We start from the raw sequence: 26449 nt of genomic DNA on the forward strand, positions 1-26449 counted from the left end.
AAAAGCCTTATGTTTAGCTTTACTTAAACTCAAAAACTTGCCTGCCATTTGTCATTCTATTGCATCCTGTAAGAAAAGGGCAGGGTGGAACAAACCATCAGAAATTTAAAGAGATAATGAGGGTTTTAACCATAGATATCTTAAAAACCCTAATATGGAGAAGAACTGTAAAGGTTACATAGTATTTCAGGTTTTATTATTAATTTATTATAACTTAATTGTACATATGCACAACCTTAGGCAGGAATCACGTAGCTGATGGTTATTTGTCTTTTGGGGATTTATTTCATTTCACACCCTAGAAATATCAGCTCCTCTTTTCTTTTTCAAAAAGACAGCAAAAAGCAACTTCATTTAACTTTTTCTAAAGCAAAGCTGTCTTGATTTATGTATCATTTAAATACGACTGTTTCTAGGCTGTAAAATACAAAATACTTGGACATGTAAATGCACCTTCATGCACATTTATAAAACACCAGAAACAAGTTTGTTTTGAAAAAATTGCAAAGAGAAGCCTAAAATGTACCTTTATCCCTTTAGAGTGGAGCTACCACATAGAAACAATCAAATTCATAATTTTGTTGACTAGAAAGACATTTTTGATGAAGAAAAACCTTAACGTCTTTTAAAAGTTCAATGTATTTAATTCTTAAAATTTTTAATTGATTTATTGGGTGCCACAAATCAAGACATTCCAGTTGTTAAGCAAAGAACCAACAAATGACAAAATATTGTGGCTGTCTTTCAATCTGTGACTGCTCAGAAACAGGCTTTTACAGGGATTCATTGTGTAAAAACATATTCATGATAAATATTGCAAAGGATTCAGACTGCTCCTTTCCACACTCTAGATTTGAGCTGAAAGAGGAGGCTTTTGACTCTTCACACAGGATACACTGCGTTAGAAATTCTCCTTATTTCCCTCAGACTGGTCTGTACCTGCATGCCTGTGTTTCCAGGGACCAGCTTAGGATAATTAAATATCAAAGAGAACAGCTGGAGGAAAATAGTCGTGCCTTTATTTGTCAGATGCTGAAATTTCAGGAATGCCATTGTAAAAACATCTTGGCTTGCCATGAAGGGTACCTGAGAAGCTGTAGGCAATACAGCTTGTAATGTGCTTCAAATTGTCTTTACTTTTCCGAGGAAAGCAGCAAGATATGTGGAAAATACATACTGCATGAAAAATAAATTTGAAGTATATGCTTATTTTTTATTCTTATGTGATAAACACACATAGCCACTAAAGACTGCAATTAACAAAAGGAAAGAGTGTTTTAATACAGATTTTACAGCAGAACAGCTATTTCTGTTGCAATAACACCTACAGCAGATTTAATCTGGAGAAGTTGGTCTGGAATAACTCCTTATGTAGATGAACCTATGTGTCTGCAACAGTCACCTTGATGGAGCTATTTATTGTTGGGTCAGCCTTTCTTGCAGAATTAGAGCAATTGAAAAGTCTAGAAAAGAAACATTTTCTTGCTGCACCAAAACGTCAGCCTAGGGCATCAAATTGGATGCAGCACAGCTCAGCTCCTGCAGTTGCAAAACACTGTGTGGGGAACTTGGATGGCTAAGTAATTCTAATTATACTAGTGCAGATTACTATGGACTCTGAATCCTAAATTCTGAAAATTTTCTCAAGAAGTAGTGACAGAAAGTTTTTCCTTGTTTGCTTTCAAGATAACAGCTCCTTTTCTTCCTGTCCTATGCCATTGCATTCTGTTACTGGAAAAATCTGAAAATTACTGCTTCAAGAAGGTTTTATATCAACCAAGCCATGGCAAAACATTCCCCCAGGGATGGTTAGTTGTGGTCTTTGTGTCAGAGCTCTGGAAGCTGTGAGAGTGCAGAATGAAGCACAGGGTCTATTGTCCTTGCACATTTTGTCCTTGCACATTTTGCAGCAGAGGCAGCCACAGGAGCTGAGTTTGAGGAGAAACAGGTATCTCCCTAAGTTAAAGAAAAACAAGAAGGAGAAAAAAAGAAACCACATTCAGAAGCAGTCCCATGCACAGTCTTGTTTGCAAATAAAAATATAACTAAGAGGGAGGAAAAGAGAAAGAACTGAGAACAAAGGAAAGCACACAGTCACAATCTTTGCTTAGGTTAAAACTGTCTCCGCTTTTATCTGTCTCCAGCTGTTTGCAAGAACAGATAAAAGAAAGCATTATTTTCCTCCCCAGCTACCATCTAGGCCTGGCCAATCTTCTAACACTGCAATTACAGGCCCTTTGCCGAGGTTTGTTTATAGCAAACAGCAATGCTTGCTCTCCAGCCTCACGCCAACTCCCAGGCCACTCTGTCAAACATGGCACGTCCCAGCAAAGTAGACATCTGTTGCCACAGGTTCATGCATGTGCCATCTCCACATGCAGCCATGTTTGGGCAGGGGGAAGACCCTCAAAGACAAATATTTATCAGATGATCCACTGGCCCCAGAGCATTCATTAGACCTTTGGCTGCTCGCAGTTGACTCCAGAACTACAACAAATGGTGCAATTGCTCCAGGCTTCACCACTCCAAGGTCATCCCACAGCTGATAAGGACCCAGACTGGGGAGCAGTGTGCTGGAGGGGCTCCCTTCTCCATGGCCAAGAGCCCCTGGAGCTGGAGCTCTGCTGCCAAGCACAGGTCCCCAGGGGGATTCTGTCATCTGCCCATTTAAAGAAGTGATTTGTTTTGCCCAAAGGCCCCGCAGCGCACCAAGGTTTCCTCATGCAGACCCGGAAAGCTAAACTTGCAGGTACCAGATGCTGAGAAAGTGTCACTCATCTGTCTCTTTGACTTTTACTCCTGGCAAGGAGATACGGATTTCTGTTGCCCCTGGGAAGAGCTAATGGTACCCACAGGTGCCAGTAGCCTTCTCTAGTCTAGTGAAAAAGGCCTATTTTTCCCAACCATCCAAAAGAGAATTAGAAGTAATTCCCAGAATGGTTTATCCAGAGTTGTTTGGGGTTTTTTTTGTTTTCTTTTTTAATTGGCATATGTGAGATGGCAAGGTTTACCCCCACATATTTCACTACTAAACTTTCATTTACTCTAACAGTGTGTCAGCATGCTATGTGGCCAGATCATTACACCCACCAGTTTCACATCATGATCAAATATACAACAACTTTATATTTTATCTTCCGTCTATTGGAAGGGTGATATAATACAGCAGGCTGGCTCATGTACTGAGTAGCCCTGTGAATCACAGAATCAAAGACTCATAGAATATCCTGAGCTGAGAAGTACCCATAAGGATCATCAAGTCTGATTCCTGTATCCACACGGGGGAACCTGAAAGTCAAACCATATATTTAAGAGCATTGTCCAAGGTTACAGGTGTATGTCTTGTGGAGGTCTACCTAGACACCCTGCAATCATCACCTCTAATTCACTTTCTGCCTCACCTTTTACATCATGGTCATGTATAACTCTGGGAGAATTAATGACAACCCAGCAGCTCTATACTTGCACTCTACAAAATTACCCCAGCATTGTGAGTTACTCTTTGTGATTGCAAAGCACATTCTTGGGCAGAGAAGATATTAAAACATGTAATTCCCCCCACATTTGGCTGATTGACCTTGTCCTTGGCTGTTGCTGCTGTCAGGGTGACTTCTTGATAAGGGCGTGAAGCTGCCATATGCCACTGGAATAAAACCAGATGCCTAATGCATGTTGAGCCTAGCATTTGTCTTCAGGTACCTGCTGGCACAGCAATAGCTTTCATTAGCAGCTGTCTTCATCTTCTGCAGCCCAACCACATCTTTACAAAACCACAATTTATAATCCAGCCTGTGAGGCTTCAGTTCAGATATTATTTGCTTGCTGATGTTTGGATGAAATGCTGGTGCTGTACTACCAGCATTTCACATACTTCACATGCCCACATATTTCTGTGGACAGAAGCACTGGTAAAGGCTCAAAAACAAGCACTCAGAAAGGCATTGGCATTGCAGTTATAGTTAGAGAAAGCACATGTTCCAGCTGAGCCTCCAGCAGCTGGTTCCATGGACTCAGGTCTCCTTCTCTGCCAGCTGAGATAACTCTGAGCTTCACATGTTGCCCGGGGCAGAGCTGGTCACCTCTTATCAGGCACAGAGGTTTGTGAGCAGAAATAGGCACACAGCCTGCCCTGCTTCAAATCACAAGACTGGGTTTGGCAGGACTGTGAGAGACATTTTCAGCCCATCCATCAAGAATTTTCTGTCACTGGACAGCACAGCAGTGCTGAACATCAGCTTCCTTTACAGGACTGGCACATAACATCCTGCATCTCTTACCAGCAATGTGTTCTTTTGCCTCTTGTCTGCAATATGATATCTGCCACTAAACAGAAAGCTTCATATGACTTATACTACTTATAAATCATTGCAAAAATTTTTAAATAATAAGAATTATTAATAAGAATAAAAAAGAAATAAATCATATTTCTTATTTATAATAAAATAATAAGAAAGAAATAATATGTTTATATTATAATAAATATATAAATTTAATAAGAATAAGAAAAATAAGAATAAGAAAATAATAAGAAAAAATAAGAAAAAAATCACTTATATAGGCCAAAGAAACAGACAGTTCTGTCTCCTGTACTGTCATAAAATCTCTAGTCCAAGCCTAGAAAGTTCTGTGGGGAAAGTTGTGCTTCTGGTTTTCATATCAACAAGATTATAAAAGAAGTATGGAAAGTACCATGAAAAAATTAATTAAAGATGAAGAAGTGGTACAATGCTGGAAAACCAATCTTCGCAAGAGCATCTTTAAGTTGAACAAGCAGAGAGTCAGCAACAAAAAGAAGAATAGGTGTCAAAGGTCCTTCTCACCTGACTTTGTACATGAACTCTTCTAAGGACTTTTGGACCGAAAGCTTTAAAAAAAGAAGGAAGATTAACAGACTTGGCAAGTCCCATGCTTCCACATTAGTCTTGTTCTTTCAGTCTCTACATTTTGTTCCCTCACCTCAAGCCTCACCTTGAAGCACCAAAGCTGCTTCTTGTACAGGGAGGAAATCCCTGCTGGAAAACAAAGTCCCAGTATACATATTAATTAGCTTTGAAGGTACATTATGGACACCATGTGATGTTAAAATGAACTGAGCTCTGTTTTCCTGTCTGCTCTGCTGCTGTTGGTTTGCCAGACTAAGTCAGTAACAGTTACGATAGGTTATGTTTTGGTAACATAGCTGGAATTTCTTATTGCCTCCAAACATTGCTCTTTAGGGGAAACAGGAAATATAGAAGCATGCTTCCTGCTCTGTGTCTCTGCCTTCCCCTGTGCTTCACAGAGGCTTCTTCACAGAACCCCAGCACTTGTCTGTGTGGACATGTGAGAAGCAATTCTGTGGGGAAAAAAAAGACTTGTGGAGAAACAATGTGCAGCACAACATCTCCAGCAGTGTGATAGCACACAACAAAAGCCAATCAAGTACATTCCTATGCTGTGTCCTCCTTTTATCTGAGCACATATGACATACCTGTCGTTAGCTGTGCTAACCAAAAACAACTGGAGAAGTTCAGCAATGCTGGAATATTCGTAGACCAAACTACAGTCCAGCAACTGGAACAGGGAATCACCTATGCAGGTAAAACTACGTATGAAATGTGAATCCCAGGAGCCAAGAATATACCCAGTGTTGCAACTCTCTCAAGTAGTTTGAATTGATAACAAGACCACGAAGGCATTTGTCTACTGTGCCCTTTGTGCCTGTATCAGACACAGCCATGCAGGTCCACTCACTTACCCATCCAAAACTTTCTTTTCTGATTCTACTGGCCTAGTTTCCAGATAGCCCATCTTTGCTGACAGAGGGATGTAGCAGAGGCACACAGCAAAGGTGGAGGAGAGCCCACAGTGAGACAAGCCAAAACTAGTTACACAGTCACTGCTTTAATGGCTTTAATTAGTTAAAAAGATTGTGGGTTATCTGATCCTGAAATGCAGAGGCAATGGGAAAAATTAAATGCCAATGGGCAGAAAATTTGCTTGTGAGTTTCCATTAAAGTGTGTAAGCAGTACAACATCCCATGGGAACAAGAGAAAAAGTTAATTATTTACTTGGCAGTAGTGACATCATTAATGGAATATTAGATAGCATTTTGTCATGTTCAATTCACAAATGATATTGAAATTTGTAGAATTTTCAGGAAAAAAGATATAGGTGTCATTTAAGATATGAAAATATACGCTACAGTGAAAAGCACAGCAGATTCAGTTCATTATGAAAGCAAGAATTATGAGTAACTCGTTCCCCTAGAGGGTCACATGGGAAGATACTCAGCCCCATAACTTTGTCAAATTGACAGAGCTATTTTGACTGTTTACACAGAAGTAACCCAATGAAACAGTGTAGCTTTCACCAGGAAACACACCATTCATCACCAGTGGTTAGAATTTAGATTCATCCAGTATTTGCAGAGAGGCTGCCGAGAAGGAGACTAAAAGTCTACCAAGCCAAGAACTGGCACTGCATTGTGCATATTGGTGTGTGCATGTGTGTGTCCAGCAAGAGAAGGCAATTCAGGAGCAGGCTGTGAAGCCACAACCACTGAAGGTTCCACAAGTGGAGAAAGAGAAATCCCAAAGAAATAGAGTGAAGAAGATGAGACATTATTTGCAAGCTTTGCATTGATTCATTGCAAACAATAACATGAAAAGTCACTAGCATGAATTGCAACCAACATCACTGTGTTAGCATGTAGATGTATTATGGTAGTGTGCAGCTTGTATTGTGCCTACAAGCCCTGACCAAGACTGAGGTTTTGCTGTGGTAGGCACTGTACAAGTGCATAGGAAGAATGAACTGCCCTCAGCAGCTGATGGATTATTTTCTGACAGCTAACAAAGTATCTGCCACCACAGAGTCTGGCTCCATACTCTGAAGCAAAACCCTCGGTGTGCACACACTCCTTCCTCAGTCGTGTTTTTATCTGTCCTGTTGGTTTTGTGGTTTGTTTTCCATCTCCTCTGCACTGCTCCTGGATCACACCACCAGCACAGGCGCCACTCACCAGGAGATGGCATCATCAGAAGATAATAACACTGACTCTTAAACTTTGCAGTCAGATACAAGTGTGAGACTGAACACAGCACTAATGAATGCCTGAGCCTCACAGGACTGATAAAACCTGACATTCCCAAGGCAAACCACAGCAAGGATTTGAATGCAAGGTGTGAATTTTTTAAACCTAATTTTCAAAAGATGAAGCTGCTATTATCTGCTGCTTTGGCTGCTAACTGTGTAACTCCCTTTATGTACTAAGGCTGCACATATTGTCCACACTTAGCAAAGACTGTCCTTACAGTTACTGTGGAATTAATGAGAGAGAGTTTTTCGGAGGCAATTAGGAGAAAGAAAAATCCTGAGCTGGTAAAAGGAGCATACAATTATGGAAATGTTATCACAGAACTAAAGTTATGGGCAATAACATTTTTTTTTCAAGTGGCTTTCATATCACCATTCTACTCATGCTAAATCAAACTTGCAGTGAGTGAATAAGCTTGATCTGATCTAGTGCATGGATGAGTAGTGATTCTTGTATCACTGTGCAAAGACTTAGAGACAGTGAAATAATTACCTTTAATCTTACTGTTCTATCAAAGAGACCAAGGAACCCACTTGCTGGGTTAAGTGTGTCAGAAAGACAAATTATACCAGCCCTGTGTGCACGGATTCTGAGGTGTCGAATACTAATTTTAAAGGAATTTTATCAGATAGCCAGATGAAAAGAAGTAACAGGGACCTGTTACTTTTCAAGAGTATATGCTTTGCCTGACTGCTGGCAATTAAAGTTTGACAGCTTGTCAAGATAAACATATAAAATAGGCTTGAAAATATTTGTTTGCAAAAATCACTATTTCATGTAAATATTCAGATTTGGAACATTTTATAGAGCAGAGGTAGAAAAGAAGACTATTGTATTTTGATAATATCTTTTGGAGACACCATAAATAAGCACAGGATGATAGGTTAATTAAAGCACTTCACAGAGCTCAGCCTTATAGATGGATGATAAAGAGGAAAATGTGTCAGTGCGTGAAATAACATTCCCAAGAGATAAATTAGTTATCTCCTGCATATATTGTTTTTCCTTAACACACTCATGCACTGACCTTGATATTCTGCATATGTGATTATCTTAGCTACAATAAAAACATTTCTTTAATAGCTCAAACTAAATTGATTCAGGAGCTGTGATACAAGCTACCTGGTCTCCTTTACTGTATCTTTTTTTCCTGAATACTGGTGAGAATTGCTGCTAGGCAAACTAGAGGGTTGCTTTAACCTTATAAAAAGCTATGAGTAAACAGCCCTGCCTGTGATAACATTCTCAGGAATTAAGAGTAAAATGAGACTAGTACTTTGGTTATGCCAGTGTACCCCACATCACACTAAGGTCAGGAAAAACTGTGTGGTGCTCTGGGCAGTTAACTGCTTTCTTTTAATGAGTTGAGGAAAAGTCTGTGCTGGATGCCCATTTTCCATCTTCATACAATATCCTTAAAGGCACAGCTAAGCTAATATCACACCCATGCACCCATTAAACAGAAGACAGCAAAAACCCCACAGGTTTTTACCTCTTCAGATAAGAGTCTTCCATGTATTGGTGTAATGCTGTCTCATTACCTATTTGTTCTCTCCCTACCATAACCTCCCTGCAAATCCATAGGCATTCCACAAGTGCTACCCCTTCATTTCCAAACAGCACAGTCAACTCATCTTCATTCTTGATAAGTAGAAGTGTTTTCTGCCCAAAATGCTTTCAGCTGGCACATGGAGCTGACACACACTCATAGACCTGTGGAGGATAACCTCCTACAGGGTCTGCCCTCTACTACAAATTCAGATTAAACCCAAAAGACCCAAGATCTGATTTCTACCTCTTCAATAAAGAAAAGGCATGAAGAAGAGCTGAGGGAGGTGGATTTCAGGAACATCCTGAAGATAAGGCAGGCAAAGATCAGCTTTGAGAGCCAGCCGATCAAAAAAGAAATCTGAGTAACTTTTCTTTTAAGGGCAGATTTAAGACTCAGTTTAGGAAATAAAAAATGCAGGAGCAATATCATACTTCAGAGCCTGGTAAACAGAGTAAATAACTGGTAAATAACTCACCATCCTTAATCCAGTCAACAGAAACATAACATAACAGGAAGAATTTTTCAGTTATGGCTGAAACTTGCAACAGATGATTCTATAGATAGTTGGTGGGACTTAATTTTGGCTGAAGGGTCTGTGCTTCTCCACAGACTGGCTTGCAGCACATTTCCTTGGTCCTCTTCCTATTCTCTACTGGCATTTTTGTTTCAGGCAGAAATGACAACCCAGAATCCATGACTAATATGTTTTTAATCGTTTTCGCAGTTACTTGGTTAAAAAAATCACCCCAAATTTCTCCAGCATAAGTGGTTGTACAGTGACCAGAAGCCTGGAAATTCATTCCAGAAGATCAGTCTGTAAAGGAGAGGCTGGTTTCTTTATAGTATGTGGTGAAATCCTGAAGCATCCCTCTTGTTGTTTAGTGAGGTTTAAGAGTGCTGAGACATGTACAAAACACAATGGAGCATATCATTGGTACAGATGTGAAGTCACAGGGTATAGGGACCGTGTTACTTGAAGAAGGAGTCATTAACATAAGTGTTAGATTTGAACATTTTTTATTACCTTATGTGTTTTGCCTTGGTCCATGCAGTCTCCTAATGCAGCTAGTTAGGGGAACAGTTCAAGGACACAGCCTCACACTGCTCTTTGTAGATAACTTCAGCACCAGCTCATGGCAAAACCATGGCAGAAAAGAAGGAAATGGTCATATAGGAGTAGTAACTTCCAGGAACATAATAGGAGCTCAACCAAATTCCCCAAAGGGCTCAATGTCCTTGAAAATAAGTGGTCAACTCCCTCATAGTCTTAAAAAAAAAAATCAATTCAGAAATAGTGGCAGGACTCCTGAAAGACACCTCCAAAGGATGAATGTAAACAAGATCTATTTTTGTGATGAGAATCACAAATGTCTGTCAACTGCCTACACGAGGTTGTGAATATGAAGTCAAATAAATGGGGGAGTTACAAGGGATTCCAGCTTGCCAAGGTCAGAGGAAGCATTGGTACTGATTTCATGGGGCTCACATTATATTGAAGGAGGTTACTATTTCAGGCTTATTTCTTTTATAGGGCCATTGATTTACGTAGTTACCTTGACACTAGCATGTAAGAGGGATGTTTTGCTCTCTCTGCATCAACAGTCTCCTTTGTCCATGTGGCTTTTCATTTTCAGAGCTGCTAAGTACTCATCAAAGTGTGTTCTGGTTGCTGACCCCAAGGTCCCAAGAATATCTACATGGCTTGTGGCACAGTTTGAAACAAGAGCAGAGGCAACAGGAGGACAACCCACTTAAAGAGTTCTCAGAGATTTCCACACTTTCGTGTCTTCACCCTACTAGTCTGAAGCACTCAAGTTAATGCACTTCTACGAGAAAATTCTACAATCTCCAATGCCTTTATCCATGAGGCAGCCCTCTGACAGGAAAGACAGATATTGACTCAGATTCCTGAGATCTACTTGAAAGACAAAATATACAGCATTAGTGTATTCAAAGCCAGAAGGCAGCTGATACATAATGTAGTCCACTAGGGTCATGTTCTCTCATCCCATTAAAATAGGTATTTTCCTAGGACAGTTTGTTACAGTAGATTTGTTTGAGCAGTTAGTCTATAGAAAGTACTGGAGAGAGATTAAAAAAGAAAAAAAAAGAAAAAGAAAAGAAGAAAAAAAAAAAGACTGGCTTTAAACATGAAGTAGTGCAGCAAACATCTCTGCTGAGTGGTGAAGTCCAATTGTCCTGATCAGAAATGACAGTGACATGAAAACTGTCAAGAAAACTCTTCCCTTCAAGACAAAAAAAATTTAAACACAAGTGGGAAGCAAGAAGTATATTGCCTCCTGGTGATTTTAGCTCTTGTTCCAGATATAAATAATCTTTCAGTACTTAGAAGTTTCTGGTTTTGTTATTAATGAAGTTATTGATTCTTTTGCAAACCTGGCAGAACAAGGTTGCCCTTATCGTCTGTCATCATATGGAATCATAGAATACTTTGGGTTGGAAGGGATCTTTAAAGGTCATCTAATCCTAAGACCTTGCTGTAGGCAGTGACACCTTCCACTAAATCAGGTTGCTCAGATGCCAGTCTAACCTGACCTTGAATGTTTCCAGAGATAGGGCATCTACCATGTCCTTGGGCAACCTGTTCCAGTGTTTCACCAGACTCATCATAAAAAATTTCTTCCTTTTATTTAGTTTGAATTTACTCTCTTTCAGTTTACAACCATTACCTCTTGTCCTGTTGCAACAGGCCCTGCTACAAAACCTGAGCCCATCCTTCTCATAGGCCCCCTTTAAGTATCGAAAGGCCACAACAATGTCTTCCTCAGGTTAAACAACCCCAACTCTTTCAGCCTTTCCTCACAGGAAAGGCTGAAAGTGCTTCTGCCCTCTGATATTTTTGTGGCCAGCCAGGCAATTCCTTGCCCAACAAACATTCCACCCTTCAAATCCACCTCTGTGCGGTTTAGAGAGAAGGATGTTATCAGGGCTTGTGTCACAGGCCTTACAGATGCTGGGATAGATGACATCCATAGCTCTTCCCTTGTCCACTGGTGGGGTCTCTCCATCTTAGAAGCCCACTGAGTTGCTCAGGCAGGACTTGCCCTTGGTGAAGCTGTGCTGGTTGCCTTGAATCACCTCCCTGCTCTCTATGTCCCCAGCACAGCTTCAAGCAGGACCTGTTCCATGATCTTCCCAACCACGGATGGGAGGCTGACAGGTCAGTAGTTCCCAGAGTCTTCCTTTCTACTCTTTTTAAAGATGGGCACAATGGTTGGCTTCTTCCAGTCACCTGGAAGTTCACCTGACTGCCACACCTTTTCAAACAGAATGGAGAGGGACTTGGTGGCTGCATCAGCCAATTCCCTCAGGACTCTGGAATACATCATATTTTGGGTCCCAAAGATTTCTATATATTCAGATCCCTCAGGTGGTCATGAACCTGATCTTTATTTACAGTGGGAAGTACTTTGCTTCCCCAGGCCCTGCCTTGAAGTCCATCCACTGGAGGGGGGGGGGAAGAGAGATTGACATTGAAAACTGAGGCAAAAAGTTGTTGAGCACCTTAGCTGTCTCCTGACCATTGTTACCAGTTTGACAGTCATGCCAGTCCCATTAGGGTTGGATCCATTCATATTTTTAGCTAGAGTAATAGGTGACAGACTGCTCTCTTCTCTCAAAGCTATTCTTGGCCCAGCTCCTGGAGCCTTTCCCCCATATCCGAACTGTGTGTTTCCTCCATCAGGACACAATCTGCTCAGTTGCAGAGTAGCATCACAAGAGGGACACAAACCCAGGCCAGGAGCAGGACATTCAGTGACCACCACTCATGTCTTTCCACTAACACTTGTGTGGACGCAATGAACAGGAAGGAAGACAACATGATTTTCCAAGGAGCAGAGATAAGTACAGGTATAAGCTTTGAGAACACCCCTACACACTTTTTGATCATATTCAATCTTGTACTCAGTTCCTGAAAAGAGAGATTATTTTCGGGATAAAGCAACTCTAGAGCAACTTTAGCATAGGTGGAACTCACACTGAAGAAATTTTGCCTCCAAATTAAAGACATATAATACAGCTCTTTAAGGTTCTTTTGGCAATTGCTAGGGATATAATAGCTCCTTACATTAACTTGATTGATATGTCTGACACGTTAAACATATTAAGATTTTGTCAGTAATACATATGTATATGACAGACAACAAAAGAATTTGTCCTGCTCGTGTTCAGAAAAAAGTTCCCAGCTGATACAACTTATCATTCCCTTTTATTTTCTTGCATTTCAAGTTGATGTGGTCCTCTTTCAACAACTGTGAACAAAACATTCAACTAAGTGGTCTAATTGGCCATAGCACTCATACTTAGAAGTATTTATTGTCTGTACTAATCTGCATTATCTATATACACTAAGGCAAAGAAACAGGAAAAGAAACCCCAACCAACATTTCTATTTGCTTTCATCCATCCTTAAAGCTTGGCTGTTTCACAGATGACAGATCTGTGTCTCCAAACTATTCACAGTGACCACCTTGGCAACTAAACAAGCAGAGCTTTTGCAGCACTGGGATGCCAAAGTCCACTGTTCTGTAATGGCCCAGGCCACTCTTTGCTCTCTTGCAGTTACGTGATCTTAATCTGCCATGACTTAAGTTTCGCTTAACACATACCCGGTACCTTCGTAATCTTGCCAGCAATCTTTGCTCACTGAGGATGGTTTTAGCAAGAGACTATTGCAGTGGCAGCTTCTAAGAGCTGATGGTCAGTTTGGGTCTCTCTGTTTACAAGAAACACGTTGGTGACAGTCTTTCATATCAGACATTACTTTTCATGGCTGGATTGAGCGCAAGGCTTGAAATCAGATTTCTTTCCAGGGAGCACAGAATGAGCCCTCGAATCTCACACTCATGTTCAAACTCTCAGGCCACCAGAACAAAGTCTGGGCTGTCTTTTTAATGCTAAGTGATACAATCTTAATAGGAGCCAAGAAGCAGCAAAAGACAGTCTGCTTATCATTTTGGTTAATTAGCAAGGTAAAGCCCTGAGATGCAATGCAGCCAGAGCCCTTCCCCCTGGTAGAGTGGAAAGTACCTACAACTGAGTACACCTATGCTTGGTTCTAAGTAGAATTTAAGTTTAATTAAAACTGGGGTTCAGCTGGGGCACAGCAGGAGCACATCTACACTATCCTTGAGGTATTTATACCAGAATTGCAACCACAGATTTATCCATGACAATTAAATTTACTTTTAAAAGCAAACGGGAATGTATAGGGACCTTTATCACCCTTGTTCTTACCTTACCTTCTTCCCAAGCAAAATAGTTCAAACACATCCAAAGATGATCTTGAGCTTCTATAAAGAAAGCAGTGAAGTAGAATTTGCCTCTGTCACAGGTACAGAATGGTCAGACACTGAAGTTCTGCGAAATATTAAAAAAAAGATTAAAAGGTCGTGCAATTAATGTGCTACCCTACATCTCTGCTTTCCTATCACCAAAGTATCTGACATTACCCCATGGAAATTAACACTGAAAGCAAAGTCTCTGTTGACCTTTGTTAATTTTCTAGCAGTGAGTTTGAAGTCTTCAACAGCTTCGAGTCATCCCATTTAACTTTATCTAACAGAAGCACCTAAAATTTGGCTATATAGGATCTGTAATGCTATTAAAAAAAAAAAAAAAAAAAAAAAAAAAGAGGCTGCATTACTCCACTGAGATCCCATTTCTCTCCAAGATTTGTACACCCATAACCCCCATTCAAACAGTATGTGCAGTGGAGCATACTCTGCATTGGCTGATTTCAACAGAAGATCAAAAACCTCTTTCCTACATTCATTAAACTGATGCCTGAGGGTATCTAAGGCAATTTTGTTCCTAACTCTAGTGCCATAGGAAGACAAAAAACATCCAGGGCAAAATTGCAGGCAAAATTGCAGGCAAAATTGCAGGCAAATTCAACACATCATCACAGAAGCCTTTCTGGACAGGTCACTATAGAAGTTCATTTGGACTCTAAGGCAGTTTCAAACACATGGAAGTGCTCGAAGAGAGCAGGTGACACCAGCAGCCTTTTCCTTCCTTTGCAGCAAAATTCCCCCCTGCAGTGCATGGAGCCAGGCTAATTACACTTCCATGGGAAAGCATCTGTCTATTTTAGCAGCTCCAGTGGGGAAATTTCAGCCTAATGCAACTTAAACTGCTTGAAAACTTTACAGTCCTGGAAAAAACAGGATCATGAAAAATCTGCAGGCAGGTAATTAACAGGAGAATTAGAAAAAGGTACTAGTGGATCTTACATATCTAATTTTTCTGGTCGGTCACAAAGGTAATATCATGATTAAAATAAACACTAAGCAATCTCTATAAAGGTTTTGGGTGTTACGTAAGTGGTATCAATAAGAAGTCTCATTCAGCTAATAAAACATGTCAGCTCTTCAGTCTGCTACTTTACTGACCTTGAGATTATCCTGTAAGTGGCATTATAAATAAAACTAAAGTATTTCATAGTCATGAATGATGTGTAGTATGCACCATCCAGAATGCATTCCGAGGAAAAATCCAGAGTGTAGATAAAAGGTATTCTTGTACACAAAGAGGAATTCCCATTCCTACTTAATCCTGACTTTTCTCTGTTCTTTAAACAAGTCCCCACTGCCCAATCCAATGATTGGCCCAAGAGAGCAAAAATGCTTTTGTAAACCTCAGTGAAATTAAGTGACTCCTTCAGTTGTCCAGTCATGACAATTTTTCTCAGACACTTAAATCCAACACTCAGTGTCATATCCAGCAGGCAGTACTAAAAACTTTTCATCAGGTTGTGTTTTCTCCAGATGTGGTCTGGAGGCAGCAAAGCAGGGTTCAGATCAGTGCACATGCAACAGGGGCACGGGGAAACACCAGACCCCCTGCTCAGAGGCATTGACTGCATCATCCTGGTCCATCAGAGAGCCTCCTGCCTGCTGACTCACTCTGGAGCACTAGAACAGCCAGTCTGATGGTTTTATCAAAGGCAAGTTTTAAAACCCTCCCACTGTAAATATTTACAGAAGCACGAAAACCAGTGAACAACCAGCTTTCCTGGGAAGATAGACACCTAAACCAAGAAGACTCCTCCCACCTACCATCTAAGTCATCTGCTCCATTCTGCAATTTGTGAAGCTTGGAGAAGGCTGCTAAGGCTGCTGTGACCTGTCCTGCTCCTGGACCAAGGAGGACAAAGTCCAATAGCAACAGAAATCCCCCCTCACTTTCTAACTGCCATTGCATCAGTCAACAATTATAAGGATGTGAGTACCAGATGCCAAGCGAATACAAAAAAAGCTACCCCAAAACACAGCACAGCATCTGCTTATAAAACTTACCTTTCCGGATTTTATTTTCTCTAGCACCAAAGAGAAAAGAGGCATGAGGTGTTCGCTTAATTGGCAAGCTTGTGTAGGTTCTGTACAATGTCTTTTCCTTTCACCTCCCCTTCCTTGGGGTCAGGTCTAAGAATGCACAGAGTGTGAAGGGGCCAGGCTGACAAAATATGGCTAAATGTACCAGGATTACTTGTGTAAGAGTAAGAGCTGACTGCTACTTTTGTTTCCAACTCCCACACATGGACAGCAGCACACAGCCAGAGCACCAAGGCAGAATTTGATGGCTGCAGGTGGTAACAGCTCAGGCCCCCCAAAGGTTTACACTTTGTCAGATACTTTGCAGATTCTCCTGTGTTCTCTGCTAACGACATTAAGCAGGTGTTTGCAGGAACTTTGGCAAACTGGAGATGAGAGCTGTTATACAACCAGGTCCTGGTAAGCAGCTCTGAGACTTGCTTGTGAAGTAAACAATGGCTGACGTGCAGAAATACGTGTTCTGGTCCGATGATCCTGGGCACTGAAGCTCCCTCCTGAAATTAGATCTTTGCAAAAGATTATGGGAGGTATTGCCTACATTATAACATAAAAAAAACCCACAAAAAGCCCAAACCAATCAACCAAATCTACCCCCTCCACCAAAAAAAACCCAAAACCCAAAGAAAGAAACACTAAACAAACCAAAACAAAACCAAACCTTGAATTCATTGCAATTTTGGCTAGTTGTGTTCAGTGAGAAGGGAAAATTACTCAAACTCTGAGTCAAATAATGGCAAGGAAGCACTTATGCTGCTCTGCAACATCGTGGTGCTCAGCATCAATGCTGCACCAAGCCTGGGCATCAACCTCTCTTTAAAATACCATATTATTCTAATATCCACCCAGCAAATCTTATTTATTTGTGATCTCCAAAGCCAGCCAGAGTTTGAGCTGGTTTTCCAAAAGCAGAGCAGTCACCTTTACTCGTGATATGTTGTTTTCTTTTTTCAATGCCACATGTGTAAAAGGGTTCTAAATCTTGAGACCACAGTACCTTTGTTATCACATGTGTGGAGGGAAGAGTTGATTTCTGTGTTTTCATACCATATGAGATGGAACAACACATTAGAAAATGTTAATAGGTACTGTTTTTAAGGAGTTACATGAAGTCATGAGTATTTGGAAATAGCTGGAATTTTCCTTTACAGAGAAAGGCTGCAGCTGCTGGGTTTTGCACAGGGTTTTCTCCTGCAAAGCAGACTGCAGAAAAAAATAAATAAGCAAATATGAACTACAGAAAGCATCCATCTAATGGCTGCTGCTTTTACTACTTGGTGTCTGAAAAATTACAACAAAGGAAGGTTAAAATAATCAGCAGTGGTATAAGTACTACTTAAGCCAGCAGTCACATATGGTGTATTAGCAACGTAGATGGATTTAATGAAAACTGAGATCCGTGCAGGCATCTGTCGTCAGCCAAACCCGCAAAATAATTTTCCTCAGAAAATGAAATGTAATGAGAGAAGTGTTCATCTGTAATAGAGTTATAACAACTCCAAACGGTAAAACTAGTGCTGGTCTGATGCATTTCATCAGCTGACACTAACCAAACAGACAATTCCTGTGACAATTGCCTTGAAGAGAACAGACTGTGCAATGGGTCATAATCAAGCACACATCCTTAGATTAACAGCTCCAGAGCACTGCATACTCCTGTAAGTCATCCTGTAAAGCAAAACCAAGTGTGATTTGTCACACCATTTCAGCCTCCATTATAGCTAAGACAGTAGTGTGGAATTTTTCAAGCTTTGTAGGAAGATTATTAAAATGGATAACACCAGCACGCATTTTAAAGAAAATGCTCATCACTTGCCAAGTCCTGCTCTTTGAGGTATCTGCCAGTGTGGGAGGGATGCATGCTCTCAAGGGGGCCTGTGTTTCATGGTCATCTCAGGCAGGGGGCTGCAAAGTTCATTAAATGATCTTATCTTGCTGCTGGTTCTGTTCAAAATAGCCTTGATATGATGAAGGATTTATGTTACCTCCACTTCAAATAAAAAGTACCGAGGGATGCATTTCATTACTGCCCTGTGACACTGGAGAAGCCGGGGCTGCAGTGGTAATACTCCTCATTTGTTTGTGTCACACAGAGGATTTATTTGCAAGAGGAGTCCAGCTCCAAAGGTAAGGAAGTATTTGGTTTTTGTAGTGAGTTTTCCGTAATAATGACAACAAGAAATGTGTTTGTTCTCTAACTTAAATTCTCACAAAATTATGTCCTAGGAAAGATGAGAGTGTGAGGAAAATGCCAGGGAAGAGTGCCCAGTTTAGCAGAATTCTGAGGAAGCTGAGTAGCATTGATACAGAAAAAATATTTATGGATAATTTCCATGCCACAATCCTGAACAAAACACCAAGAGATATGGCTGTACATTCTCAACTGATGGGTTAAATGGTGGCCAAGGTTTCACACACACACTCGTCTCTCAAAGGTTTTTTAACAGAGATCTGCTGCCACCGAGAGACTTTTTAATTCTTTTTTAAGGTGGTAGACACCTTCACATGAATCAGAATAGGTTTCTCTTGCATGTTTTCTCTGAATTGGATGATCTAATGAAGAACATGGGCCCCAGGCAAGATTTATCTTCTTTGACCCTGGACCATTGAGTCTTCCTGTACTCAAAAATCAAACAACAAAGCAAAGCGTGTTCAAGATCCTTGACTGATAAATATTAATTTATTCTATATACTTGATCTTATGAATTCAGTAGTTCACAGGAGCAGACTTCAAATATATCTGGCAGTGGGGAAAATCTAATGATCAGGAACAATATTTGATCTCAAAAGCAAACTATGGCCACTTTAAATATGCTTTAAATCTACAGAAAGCTCAGGAAAGGCTTTTGGACATTCTGTACTGCACAAGGAATGCCTGTTCTCTTGAGGCTCATCCCTGTGCAACTGCCACCACAGTCCTAGCTGTGTGTGCCCTGGGCAGGGGGTGTGGGAGCCAGGGGCAGGGAGTGGGGGCATCTGGGGGGCAGAGGGGCTGATGGAAAGCTCCTCCAGGGATTGTCTAGTGAGACCTGCAGGAGTGGAGTCTTGGGCAGCACAGTATAAAAAAGACATTAATATATTAGGGAGCATCCACAGGAAGGCCACAAGGATGGTGAAGGATTTGGAGGCAAAGCTTTATGAGGAGCTGCTGAGGCCGCTTGGTTTGAGGGGAGATCTCATTGCCTTCTTTAACACTCTCATGAGGGGCAGTGGAGGGGCAGATACTCATCTCTTCACTCTCGTGACCAGTGACAGGACTTGAGGAAATGGCCTGAAGCTGAGTCAGGGAAGGTTTAGGTTGGATATCAGGGAAAAGTTCTTCCCCCAGAGAGTGGCTGAGCACTGGAACAGGATCCCCAGGGAAGTGGTCACAGCACCAAGCCTGACAGAGTTCAAGAAGTGTTTAGAAAATGCTCTCAGGCACATGTTGTGATTCTTGGGGGTGTCCTGCACAGGATCAGGAGCTGGACTCAGTGATTCTGATGGGTCCCTTCAAGCTCAGCATATTCTATGATTCTATGAAACACGACTCCAGCAAGAGGTGGAGAGAGATTTTCCAAATGGAACAACAGAGCTGAGGAAACCAGCCAGAAAGGTGTTTGAAAACAGAGGTCTGAATCAGTCAGGCTAGGCTGGAGGACAAGCATGGGAGGTGGAGAGCAGTGTGTAACAGTATGTAATGCAAAAATCACATAGCTACCACAAACCTTGCCTTAATATACTTCTTTGTCATAAAACTGTCATATGAGTAGAGGTCCAAATTTTGTTACAGTGCAAAGTATTTGAAGAATAGTTATTCTCTATATCAGAAAAATAGACTCAGACCCATCAGCTTTCCACAGAAAAGCAATAATGGGCTATGGGAATTAGAAACAAGAGAATGCTTGAATAGAGACTTCTACATAGTGCCTGAGTGCAAACATTTCAGCTTACATATTAAAACTGTTACACTTGTCTGTTAGAATTGATTTGCTAGATGCACACCTGTAACTTCTACCGGTATTGCCCAGTCACATGTCAATACAGTTGTCATTTCCATACACTGAAAAATCCCACTACATGCAAAAAGTCCAATTAAATTGATTGAAGTTTATATGTAGAGAACTGACTAATCACACACCCTGCTAAGAGCATGTACTTCAAATTCTGCCAAGCTAGGAAATACTGCTGGCAGAATAAATCACTTGCCTAGAATACCCTCATTTCACTGCAAACCCAAGGCAATGCTGTTTACAAAGGAAAAGCATTGATTGATAGTCTGTAATGCCAAACTGCAAATGAAAGCAGAACAGTACAGCACACATGCAAAGTCACACATATTTGCTGGTAAGACACACTAATGAATTTTTCAGAGACACCAGCACAGTGACAGGGACTTACATGCACCAGAAGACCACACCAGCCTTCTACCATCCTCAGGCTGGTGCTGCAGATCAGCTCCTCCTGTAGCTGCTCATCACTGAGGCAGGCAGAGCAGGCTGTGAGGAACCTCTCCCAAGCTGCTCAGGCTGTTTGTGAGATAAACTGCTCTGTGCAACCTGCCACACAGACTGAAGGGTACAGGGAACTCAACCAAAGTGCTTCCTTCTGCCTCCCAAGAGTTTTATCCAGAGTCTGGAGACCTAAGTTAGACTTGAAACCGGTATGCTTTCCCAGGGGGGGATCTCAAGGAAACTTCAGTCAGCCCTCTGAGATATGAATTGCTGCCAACTGCAGGAGCACGAGATGAATGACATATCCAAGACCCAAGGAAAAGGAGGGAAATCATGGCCATGATTACTGGTCCTGTTTTCTAAAATCAAAGCAGATTTTTCTTGTTTTAACATCAAATATTATCATTAGTGTAGATAGTCTACTCTTTCATATATCATGCAATTTTTTGTTAATCCAGTGCATTTATATAATAAGCAGGTCACAAAGCAAGTCCATGAAAAGTCAGGTGAATACAATGTTGTATTATTTTTAGGGAGAGAGCTCTGACTGTGCTTTGCAAGAAGCACAAGAAGGGAAAAAAAATACCTCTCTTGACTCATGTTTTGTAAATTTTTAAAAACATTTCATATAACAATCTGTGTTCTACTACGGGTAGAAAATCCACACTTTTCTTTACACACCATTTTCTAGCTAAGAAACTTTTGACTCCCAATTGTCTTCATGAAAAAAGTGTGTTTCTGGTGGTGGTAATGGTTTCTCATTAGTTTGAGGTTTCGGCCTCAAACTATTGATTTTTTTTTTTCCTACAAAAAAATCAACATGTCAGATCAAATTGATCTTTTGTTCTGCCAGCATAATTTTTGAGTTCTGGCTAACGGTGACAGTATCACAGCTCCCCCAACTTTGTAAGATCCCCTTTAGCAAATTGAGCCTAAATAATATCAACCCCCTGGAAAATGGTTAAATGAAAAAATAAGCAATCATCTTCATCATGTATTGGATAAAACCTTCCCAAAGCTTATTGTGTTATTCCCTTTGTTTGAGAGCAGCTACATTTGTTCACTGGCTTGCAACCAGGGCTCTGTCAGAGAAGATTACCAGGAAGAGCCTCTCGTTATTGTCCTCTGGAAGGATTGTCACTAGAGGCTTAAATAAAGCTTCATTTAGTCCTAGCTGAGGCAGGGGAGTTGAAGTCAGAACTAACTGCAAGATCTATAAAAGTGCATCACAACTGCCTATGTGCTTTAACAGGGTATTTCTGCCCAGTTATTGTATCATACACAGAGTTTATTTGTTCAGGCTGATTTGGAGGCTGCTTCCATGATGTCTTTCTATTCTTCTCTTTCCCTATTACACGAGGTCCCTTATCCTGACTACTTTGAATGAGGCTCCAAAGCATGAAAATAAACTGTTTCCAGGTGATAACAGCTACTGCAAAGCCACAATAACAGGCTTAAGTCGTGTAGCTCTCCTCTGCAGAAAGCTGAAGCAGGAGGGAACATAAAGAATTCCTGCCACTGAGAACTAGTGACACACTGATAGACCAGGTTTGATATCCCTGGTTGCTCACACACAGGTTTATGGCAACAGTTTTGGAATGGATGGCAGGACAGAGGGGAATTCCAACGTAAAGGCAAAAGAAACCAGGTGAGTTACTTCAGCGGGGTTTTTGTGCAGTTCCTGCAATCACCATGTGAACAGGCTCAAAGAGACAGTTTGAAACACAAAGTAATTTAGGGTAGGGTGATTCTACAGTTCAGAGAAGCAGATGCTGGCACATTTACACACTGGTGTTTGTCAAGGGCGTATAAGGATCAGCAAAGTAACGATGCAGAAATTCTACATTCAGTAACTTTGATATTTGCCCATAGTTGAGCGTTCTCCAGCATAAGGGGGAATGAAAACAAAGAGGAATGTTTAGACTTGAGGAAGAGAAAATTCAGCACCATCATATCCATATGTTAACACAATATAAAAGGTTACAAAGGAATGATGGCTTGGACAACGCTCTTAGTGTGCCTCATCAAGCACACAGAAAGAAAACATCACAGATAACAGAGAAAAGCACTAATTCCATTCCCCATATCCCTCACAAAAAAAAACAAAAAACAAGCATACAAAAAGAAGACCTCCTAAATACACCTATAATACTACCTAGTGGGTAGTATATATATATAAATATATATATATTTATATATATATATAAAAGACACATCCACAGTGTATTAGACAAGAATACATAATAATTCAGAGGGATGAAGTTATTATGCCTTGGTATCTCTTCTGATAAAGAAACCAGGAGACATTATTTCCTGGCAATTTATTTCAGAGCCCCAGGAATGTATGGGAACTTTGCTTTCTGCTCTCCAGAAAGAGTTATTCTCAGAGATTAACTCCTAGAGTGGAAAGTCCATTAGTCTTACCCAGATGGCTGTTACCATACCTTTTTCATACATTTGTAGGTTGTCCCTGGTACACAAAAGGTTTGAAAGGGTAGTAACTGCCACCTGGAAAGAATTGTTTGGGTTAGCATTGATATATATGTGGATATTTATAGAATACATATGTTTTATGAAAACCCAGACCCGTATTAAATGAACTTTTTGACCTGGAATTGGTTATCCTGTAGCACAGCTTGAGGTGTACTTGCAATTCACATTTCAGACTAATGTCAACACCTATACATCTAGCTGTAATTTGTTCAGGACCTGAAAATATGTCCAGTAATTTTTTTTCTGCAAAGTTCAGGCTCAAGTACTGTGCTTCTATCATTTGGAGGCCATGAGTTAACATATGGAGGTATAACAGGGAACCACAGTGAAGTCACAGGGAAATCCCAACAAGAAAAGGGACCTCTTCAGAAGGGCTGGGTTTGTCCTCTGCTCACAGAGTCTTTATAATGTGTCTCTCAATTTTTCACAAAACAGTCAACTGAAATTATTTGAAGATTATCAGTTCCCAGTTTTCTATTTTCTTATGATGCCTGGCAGGGGAATGGCTGCAATTTCTTCAAGCTTTTCCAAGCTAGCCTTGAGGGGCTTGTTTACTATCTCCCTATGGCTCTGATTAACATAAATTACAAATAATTGCCATGGATTCAAACAATGCATGAGAGAGCCCTAAATACTTGTTAAAAAAATTAAATGTTCTGGAAAATATTATAATGGCACGTTCATGCAAAACCACACAGCAATTTGAAAGGCAGCATGGATATACTAATTCCATATTTAGTGAAGTTTTGAAAGTAATGAAATGATTTCCTGGCTGCGATGTGGGATAGAGGGAATTGACTATTAGCCCATGAAAAGTCATCCCGAGACAGATATTCTTTCCCTAGGATAAGATTCACTCCAAAATCTATTTTTAAGATGACATTAAATAGAGGGGAAAGTACACAATTGTCACAAATATATAAATATATTAAACAAATTGGTTCTACTTTGAGAATTGCAGAAGAGGGTAAAATATTTAGTAAGTAAGAAGGCTTTTGTGAGTCGGCATCCTATGAAATTATGTACATACTTTAATACATACAAATTTTCTCGATTTCCAAATGAAGATAAGTTTTAGAATGATTAGCAGCAAGTTACCAGAACAATAGTCACTTCATCATTTGATGCACATGAAAATAGTGAGGCCAAAAACCCCAACAGATGTGCCAATTTTTATATTTTCCTTCTATTTGTGAGTACAGGAAAAGGTACCTTAATGGCTAAATCAGCGAATACAACAGAACCGTCCTGGATTGTGATCTTAAAGGTCACATTCAGATGTAAGTGAGAGATATTTTAGGTGAAGGAGTAGGAACTCAGATCACTGTAGACAGCACACCCTCGAGTGTCAGAGCTACAAAAGAAAAGCTTAAATAGTGAGTCATTCCCACTCATCCTGCTCCTGCTAAAACAGGGACCGTGTGGCCCTAATGCTATGACAACCCAAAACATCCAGAGTGTGCTACAGCCATGAAAATGGATGAGGAACCAGTAACTTGTCCTGTGGTCGTTTCAAATTTCTCCCTTAGAGAAAATGAACAGCCAATATATGAGGCACGAGGTGCGGGGATGTGAGACCAGCGACCTGAGGAACTTCTGGGAAAAGACCATCGAGCAACAAACTCGGTACCTGCAAAACGAGAAGGAACGTCAGCGAAGAAGTGCTCTGACAAAGTGGGTAATCTGCACCCAGAAAGGTTATTTGATTTTGCATTGTAACTGTTTGGGTTTTTTTAAGGAAAAGTGATACCTATACTTAAGTCATGCGACGAAATCAGAAAGTCATTTTGATCTATGGAAAACAATAGAGCTTCCCAAATTGGCATGGTTAATGTGTCTAAGCTGTGACTTCTCAGGATAGGAGAATAATGGGCCCAAAACACAGAACTTTCTGGAGTTCTCAGGACAACATCTAACAGGACAGGCTTGTCTTGAACATAAAGGCTTATGTTCAGAGCAGAGCACCTGGCCTACCTTCCTTCCCTGTGGCTTTTTTTCATAAAAATAGAGTCTGAATTATTTAGGACTGTTTTATTTATGCAGGGTAATTCCATTGTAAAGCAGATGATCCAAGCATACTAACTGACTAAGGCAACCACCATTCATAGCCATATTTACCTCAGTCAGTCACATTTACTGGAATCAATCACAGTGAGAAAGACCAGTCTGCAACCAGATCAGTGTTTCTACTTCTCATTATATCTCTGCAAGTGGAAGGCATACACAAAGACATGTATTTTAGTTATTTATTATAGTTATTTTGGCTGGAGATCATTCAGTGAGAAAGCATTGTTTCAGAGTCTCCCTCATACCTCTCTGCACTGATGCTTGACCACTAAAAGCAAGGAGGGTCTTACATTAACAACCCTGGATGAAGGAACGCTGGAATGAGTCTCTAGCATGTTTTATCCATCTGCAACAAACCTGATCTCAATGCTTCACCTCCTCACTCGGGAAATTCCTTCCTTTTCTATTTGAGTAAGTCTTTCTGTGGCACCTAGAAACTACCAAAAGGAAAGCAAAGTGCCAGCTGTCACCTGAAGGGGTCTGTTGTGGGTCTAACAGAAGTTCGAACGTGAGCAAGCCCAGCTGGGTAGCTCTGAGGAGGAGGAGGGGACCGGGGAGGTGCTGGGTGCTGTGACCCAGCAGGTGGCAGGAGATCTCCAGGGCGGGTGACAAACCCCTCTGGCACACAGGCGATGGAGAGGTGACAATGAAACACAGAGCTCAGGTGAGCCCTCACCCGGATTTATCCAGCAAAGAACTCCGCAGGGGCAGGACGATTTGCATGACAACTGGGAAAAAGAACCAAAATCTGTTCCCTGTAAGAATATGGGGACAAGCTGATCCGTGTTTCTGTCCCTAGGCTCAGAAATGAATGGATGGAGAGGCTGGAAAAACGGATAAAGATGTTGAGGACCCAACCTGAAGACCCATCTAGCTGAAGATCCCACACCCATTACATGCTGCAGGGAGGGGGGGGGAAGAAAATTATTTTGTAGGAAAGTGTGATGGTGTGATGCAAAAGCTGAAGTCAATTTTACTTTGTGGCTTAAATGAGCTATAATTAATTAGCTGTCATTGTTAGAAGTTTCATATGTGAAATCTCAATTACTGCTTTTAAGATTATGCATCCATCCCATCGTTTGATAAATGGAAAAGGTAGTACTCTGAAGTATTTAACACTAATAAATCATGCTTCACTGAGTTGTAGATGGCTAGAAAAAGAGTTTACTTTCACAGTTTTGCTCAGCAAATGCATTTCCTCAACATTTCAGGTTTCTGTATAGGCTGACTGTAATATAATGAATTTAGATTGTTTATTGAATAATAGAGATTTTAATTTTTAACACAGCAGAGCCCAGCTCAGAATGAGGAAGGTGGGACATGCACAGACAATGCCACCACATCCCACGTCATTAGTGGAGCCTAAATTGTGGGAATTAGAGATGCCAGCTGCCCTATTAAAAGTCTGTGAAGTTGTGAATATATGTCCTGACAAACAGTCTCTGTGAGACACCTACAAGAGCTACTTAA

At 40.8% G+C, this 26449-nt stretch overlaps 1 protein-coding gene and 1 long non-coding RNA gene across 2 annotated transcripts in view; one reads left to right on the plus strand and one right to left on the minus strand.

The window, feature by feature from the left end:
* The window catches only part of LOC120323093, a 37332-nt gene extending 16813 nt beyond the window's left edge, over positions 1–20519 (minus strand). The window contains exons 1-3 of the long non-coding RNA XR_005563238.1: positions 20367–20519; positions 15954–16495; positions 13896–14013 (exon numbers count right to left, since the gene is read on the minus strand). This is a non-coding gene — a long non-coding RNA (uncharacterized LOC120323093). The remainder of the gene's footprint in view (positions 1–13895; positions 14014–15953; positions 16496–20366) is intronic.
* LOC113990220 (protein FAM240B-like) lies at positions 17772–26242 on the plus strand. Its single transcript, XM_027725447.2, has 4 exons — positions 17772–17820; positions 18080–18113; positions 24442–24586; positions 25779–26242. The coding sequence occupies exons 1-4, from the start codon at positions 17788–17790 to the stop codon at positions 25855–25857; spliced, it is 291 nt and encodes a 96-aa protein (XP_027581248.2). The 5' UTR covers positions 17772–17787; the 3' UTR covers positions 25858–26242.
* The last annotated feature ends 207 nt before the right edge of the window (positions 26243–26449 follow it).

Source organism: Pipra filicauda, unplaced genomic scaffold, assembly GCF_003945595.2.
Source record: "Pipra filicauda isolate LSUMZ 115617 unplaced genomic scaffold, ASM394559v2 scaffold107_size2268652_pilon, whole genome shotgun sequence".
NCBI classification, from domain to species: Eukaryota; Metazoa; Chordata; class Aves; order Passeriformes; family Pipridae; genus Pipra; species Pipra filicauda.

Bases quoted from the DNA above. Each gene is read 5' to 3' on its own strand.
- LOC113990220 (XM_027725447.2), top strand. From the start codon at position 17,788: ATGCTCATCACTTGCCAAGTCCTGCTCTTTGAG. The intron at 17,821-18,079 runs GTATCTGCCAGT...TGTGTCACACAG, and splicing joins GCCAAGTCCTGCTCTTTGAG to AGGATTTATTTGCAAGAGGA. The intron at 24,587-25,778 runs GTGGGTAATCTG...TTCTGTCCCTAG, and splicing joins CGAAGAAGTGCTCTGACAAA to GCTCAGAAATGAATGGATGG.